General features: G+C 37.1%; 1 protein-coding gene across 1 annotated transcript; it reads left to right on the forward strand.

Annotated features, from left to right (window-relative positions):
• Positions 1–736: 736 nt before the first annotated feature.
• Positions 737–4946, forward strand: LOC107782865 (uncharacterized). Its single transcript, XM_016603808.2, has 5 exons — positions 737–830; positions 1120–1201; positions 1846–2923; positions 4103–4444; positions 4572–4946. Exons 1-5 carry the CDS (start codon positions 737–739, stop codon positions 4944–4946), a joined length of 1971 nt encoding a protein of 656 aa, XP_016459294.2.
• The last annotated feature ends 1581 nt before the right edge of the window (positions 4947–6527 follow it).

A 6527-nucleotide genomic window follows, 5' to 3' on the forward strand; every position in this document is an offset into this window, starting at 1 on the left:
AACAAAATAGTGAAATTTCACACGTGGGGTCTGGGGAGGATAATGTGTACGCAGACCTTATCTATACCTTATGAAGGAAGAAACGTTGTTTTTGATAGACACTCGGCTCAAGATAGTAAAAAGGATACAATAAACAAACAGTAATAATGGCAAGGAAATAAGATAAGAGAAACAAATAGCACAACATGTAATGACAAAGAATCTAGGAATACGAAGCTATAAGAGAAGTGCGAAAACTACCGGCAATAATGTTACATCATCTAACAATAAGGAACACGGAATATGAGAATACAAATCTAGTAATAATACTACTAGTACGACTAGAAGAGACTCACGACTACCTGTCAACCCACCACCCTAATTCTCGACCTCCACACCTTCCTATCGAGGGTTATGTCCTCGGTAAGCTAAAGTAGTCACCTCTCCCCGGTACTTCCTAGGTCTCCCTCTACCTCTCCTCTGACCCGCCATGGTCAACCTCTCACATCTGATCATCGGGGCATTATTGTCTCTCCGCTTCACATGTCCGAACCATCTCAGCCTTGGTTCCCGCAATTTGTCTTCCACATGAGCCACACCCACTCAAGGTTAATGTGCCTATGCTGCTCTTAGTATGCAAAATAACATTCCACGTAAATTCATAGCATCAACTACAAAACATTAACAACTTTCAGTATTAATGTTCTCATATTAATTAGCCATTAAAATACGTCTAAAATAAAAACTCAGACAAAAGATGACAAAGACACGTCAGAGGAAATGCTACAGGGGAAAAGATAGTAATATTGTACTACTTGGATTAAGACCCAAATACTACTTAGCTAGTACTAGTAATCACCACGCTGATTAAGTGAAAATGTAACCAAAAAAAAAAGAAAATGGAGAAAGACTAGTTGTGGCAGTAGTAGTACATATGCCTTTTTTTCACCTCCATTTTCCTTGTGCTAGCTTGTTTCCTCATGGTTCTTTTGAATTTAGTGAGGAACGAAAAAGTGAGAACATAATCACTCATACCACATTATTCTTGTAGTAATAGTTGTAGTACACCACTTTCTTCTCTGTTTGTGCCTCTATTTTCCTTTTCTCATCTTTTTACTTCATGGACTCTTTTGAGTTTAGTGAAGAACAGAACAAGATTTTACAATGTTCTCGGAGTAGTTTTGTTCTTGGTCGCTGAGGCACGGGAAAAACTGAAATATTGGTAAGAAGGTTATGGCAGAAAAAGGAGCAGAAAGAGAGTCAAGGAGAGACCGTGCGCCAGCTCTTTCTAACCGCTAGTCCGAGATTGTGTCACGTCGTCAAACAAAATATAGCTCGACTAAAAAGGTTTGCATGCTTCAAAAAAAAGAAAATTATTGCAATCATATGAACACTTGTAGATCCAATTTTCATTAGGTTATAAGGATATATGTAGTATTATTTTCATATATAGAATCATCCCCTGTGAAGAAGGTTGTAAAATATTTTTGGTTAGCTCTATAGATTTGATGACCCAAAGTGTAGGGGGAGAATGTGTATAGCTGAAACTAAAACTAAGAGGAAAATGTTGATTTTTAAGAAATACTTGATTTTACACCCATAAGTTTTATTTTAGGTTTTTCTGTATTTGTTAAGCGTAGGATTTATCCTCCATATTTTTTAATGTTGTTTCTGGAAGATACTTAAATTAAAAATATATCCTTTGTTAGGGACTTAGCATCAGTAATGTTAGGGACTTAGCATTATTATAAACTATCTCAAGAGAGATTAGTGTAATAAAAATCAAAGTTGGGGGAGTCTTTGAAATTACGTCTTTTTTGGTTTGAGTCAAAAATTGATATTTTACTGGGATTCTTTACTGCGCAGGACTGGTAGTGATACACCAGAAACCAATGTGGTTGTGGTTGATGATTCTGATGGGATACCAAACTCTTTCACTGGCATCCCAGAGGAAGATTATCCTCTAGTGCTTACGTTTGAAAAGTTCTTGCTGATGCTCGATGGAACGATAGGCGTTTCCTACTTCGAGAGATTCGAGAGAGATGGCGAGATCAGCTATGACCGTTTCTGTAATTGGTATTGGCCTCACTTCAACAGTCAATTGACCAAGAAACTTGATCCCTCAAGAGTTTTTAGTGAAATAATTTGTCAAATAAAAGGAGGGCTGATAATTGGAGATAATGGAAAACTGAGCAAAAATGAATATACTTCAATGTCTGAATATAGGGCCTCGACAATAGGTGCTGAAGTAAGAGAGGAAATATACCATATTTTCCAGAATTATGAGAAGATGAAACTGGAGCGTGGTGAATATGATTTATCAGATTTCGTTAATGATATTCATATTCGACTGAAGAATCAGCATCAGCACTACCTAGTAGATTTTGTCTATGTGGATGAAGTTCAAGATCTCCCACTGAGACATATAGGTCTTCTCAAATATGTTTGTAGAAATGTCGACGAAGGCTTTGTTTTCTCGGGGGATACAGCACAGACAATTGGTAGAAGAGAAGATTTTAGATTCGAAGACGTTCGCAATCTATTCTACAAGGAGTTCATCAACAGAAAAGAAAAAGGACATGTCTCACCTCTTTTTAAGTTGACTCAGAACTTCCGGACACATAGCAGTGTACTCCGTTTGGCACAGAGTGTAATCACTCTGCTTCATTATTACTTCCCTCAGTCTATTGATATCTTGGAATCTGAGACAAGTGTTACATGTGGTGTGGCTCCAGTGTTGCTCAAGCCTATGCCTGGAGCTGATGAAAATGCAATTATAACTATTTTTGGAAATAGTGAGAGTACTGGGGGAAAAATAATAGGTTTTGGTGCAGAGCAGGTCATATTAGTGCGTGATGAGTCTGCGAAGAAGGAAGTCTCCAATTATATTGGAAGGAAAGCTCTTATTTTGACTATTGCTGAATCCAAAGGCTTGGAGTTTCAGGCAAGTCCTCAGTTGGCTTAACTCGTCTTTTTTCTTTTTGGTTTTCTTTTTTATGATAGTCGGCATATTTAATCCTAATAGTGCATGGACGGATACATGAATATTGGAAAGGGAGGCTGTTTCAATATCTAACTAGTTTCCGGTGTTTTAAAGGATCCAAATGAAGCACATGTGACTTTGTGCATTACCTTGCAGTTACAAGTATCTTTGAAATTAATGCGGGGCTTATCTAAGAACAGAACATAGTGGAAGCAATGAGCCATATTGGTGGTACTGACTAGGCTTTGTTAAGGTTTATGTTGCACTCGTATTAGGTCCTGTGTTTGCCAAAGTATTTTTAGTCTTTTATAAGAGATCAGAGGTCTAGAGAATCTTTAGTTTCAAAGAATCCATAATTTGCTTTAAGAGATAATCCAGTTATTTAGTATTGTAATGAGTTGGACTAGATAAACGAATATAGATTCATATAGCCAACCCCAACTAGTTTAGGTTTGAAGCATAGAAGGTTGATTAGTTGTTGACCTGTTAGATGCATGTGCATCAAGGCAAATAAAGAGGTCAGGCAAGACAGTTTTTGGCTGGATTGCTACTATCTTGGATTTTATTTTGTAATGTGTCCCTCACCATTTCCTGTAAATACTTGCCTACATTTTAGTTTCAAAGTCAATGTGCTTTTGTCAGAGCCATTGTGTTAATTTTACATTTATGCAATAGATTGCCGTTAATGATAAACTGCATATAATTGCTGTCATGTGGAAAGTCTATAATTCAAGTACTTCTTTAAAGTACTATTCATATGAAGGTTATTAATGCATGTAAATCTGTATATTACTCATATGAGGTTCATTTGACTGAAAAGTCAGTAGGTAAATTTAAGAAGATTCGGGTGTAGGTACGTATAAGGCAACATTCCCTGGCTCATTATTGCAAATTCACTTTTGAGAGGGATGAAATGGGTTTGAACGAAGAATCTGGTTCTGGTAAGAGAGATGGCCAAACGAACTAATAGCTCAACCAAATTTTTATTTGAGTAGCAAACAGTGGTAAGTAGAAAATGTGTCCTTTGAAGAGCACAAACACTAAAAAGTTGCTGATTAGATTGCATCCTCTGCTAAAGCTCATTCTCTTTTCTGTTGAATTCCCCTGTATCGTCTTATTTCCTACTTTGATCTTTTGTAGGATGTACTGCTGTACAATTTTTTTGAGTCGTCGCCACTTAGAAATCAGTGGAGAGTGATCTATAAGTTCCTGAATGAACGAGGCGCACAGGTTTTGTCATTCCCAAGTTTCTCTGTAGAAAGACACAGTGTCTTGTGTTCTGAACTAAAGCAGCTTTATGTTGCTATCACCCGAACAAGGCAAAAGTTATGGATTTGTGAAAGTTCAGAAGAATACTCTGAACCCATGTTTGACTACCGGAGAAGGTCAAAACTAGTGCAAACATGGGAGATAGATGATTCACTTGCACACGCTATGCAAACTTCGAGCACGCCGGAGGAGTGGAAGTCACAGGGAATGAAGGTCAAGCTGATTTGCCTTGTTCCATTGCTATTAGAACTTTTGTTTGTTCAAATTTCATTCTTGTGTTGCTATATGTACCTGTCAACATTAATTGGCCCTCATAAAGTGCTTTGATGTTATCATGCAGCTATTGTTGGACAAAAAATATGATATGGCACTCCTGTGCTTTGAAAAAGAAGGAGAAAAGAATTTGGCGGAAAGGGCAAAGGCAGAGCTATTCAGTTTAGATGCCGAGCGAGTTCGTGATTCGAACCCGGAAGAGGCTCGCACCTACCTACGTAAGGCTGCTGAAATATTCTATTCCATTGGAATACTTATATCAGCTGCAGAGTGTTTTTATTACTCGAGAGACTTTGAACAAGCAGGTAATGAAAAGTTGCCTCACTTTGTTAAGAGTTCCGTTCTTGTTGTTCATTTTCTTTCCCTCTTCGATTCCGTACTTTCTAGCATTTTAAATATAGTTCAGCATTTCCATTTCTTAAGGACTTACATCCAGTTTTGAGCTCTAGTAATATACATCTCAGAACACATTTTTGAGGGATAATGAAGTGTACTTCTATGCTAGGTAGACCTATGGGGACTTATTACATAAGTTTACATTCTCTTATTAGAAGTGCATAAACAAAATTTTCTTTTATATTGTACAGCATTAGTTTTGTGGATACCGTGGTTTATTTTCTATAATGTTGTTGGAGGTAAGAATGAAGTACCAAGAATTTTCCAGTTTCTATGGCTGCTACCCCTCACAGCATATAAATTATGAATTAATGTTCTCACAACTTTTCGAATCATGAAATTCTGCATTTTTGTTCTTCCTCTTTTTCCTTTACCTGGAGAACCTGCCAACTTCAGGTTGTTATTTGACTTTATGTTTTCTTTATGTCATATGCAGTAGTTACATTTATACTGGTGTAGGAAAATATTAAACCGACAGGAATTCCCAACAGATTTTATACCTGCCTGATAGGACCAAACCTGTTGTTGTATGTGAAAGTAGACAAAACAAAAGAAAGAAAAATCAAAAAGAGATGAAAATATGATGTAAGCGCTTACATCGACATTCTTGTGATGTAAGCGCTTACCTTAGCATTCTTATGATGTAAGCGCTTACATCGACATTCTTATGATGTAAGCACTTACCTCGGTAGGACATTCAAATGCTTATAAATAGGGGTCTACATTTTCATTTGTAGATCATCCCAAAACTTCTTCTTTCTCTCTTCAATTAATAAAGAGTTATTCTTTGTGTGGCTGTGGAGTAGGCAAATATTGCCGAACCACGTAAATCTTGTCTTGTCTTGTGCAATTTATTGTTTCTCTCCTAAATATCCTTTTCCTTCTATTATCTTGACACGCTTCCTCAACAATTGGTATCAGAGCACAGACAGTGTAATCCTGGTAGAAAAGTACAGTATTGGTGCAGGTACTATTCACACGAATAGTGCGACACTATTGATCATCGTTACTATTCAAAAGCATTATTCACATAAATTATTTTTGTGAAAAATGGCATCGGAAGAAGGGAAGGGTAAGATTGACAAGTTCAATGACAAAGATTTTGGATTTTGGAAAATGCAAATAGAGGACTATTTGTACCAGAAAAAATTACACTTACCTCTGACCGGGGTAAAACCGGAGACTATGTCCAAAGCGGATTGGGATCTATTAGATCGCCAAGCTCTTGGTGTGATTCGTTTGACGCTAACACAAAATGTGGCGTTTAACATCATTAAAGAGAAGACCACTGCAGGCCTGATGAAGGCGTTATCAAATATGTATGAGAAGCCATCTGCTTCAAATAAAGTCTATTTGATGCGTCGATTGTTCAACTTAAAAATGACAGAAGGTGGATCAGTCACGGAACATATCAATGAGTTTAATACAATATTAACTCAGTTGAGTTCTGTTAATATAACAATTGATGACGAAATCAGGGCGTTGATTCTACTATCATCTCTACCGGAGAGTTGGTCTGCAACAGTAACTGCAGTTAGCAGTTCATCAGGAAGTACCAAACTCAAATTGAATGATATTAGAGACTTGGTTCTAAGCGAAGATATTCGCCGAAGAGAATCAAGTGATT

Source organism: Nicotiana tabacum, chromosome 7 (assembly GCF_000715075.1).
Source record: "Nicotiana tabacum cultivar K326 chromosome 7, ASM71507v2, whole genome shotgun sequence".
Taxonomy (NCBI): domain Eukaryota; kingdom Viridiplantae; phylum Streptophyta; class Magnoliopsida; order Solanales; family Solanaceae; genus Nicotiana; species Nicotiana tabacum.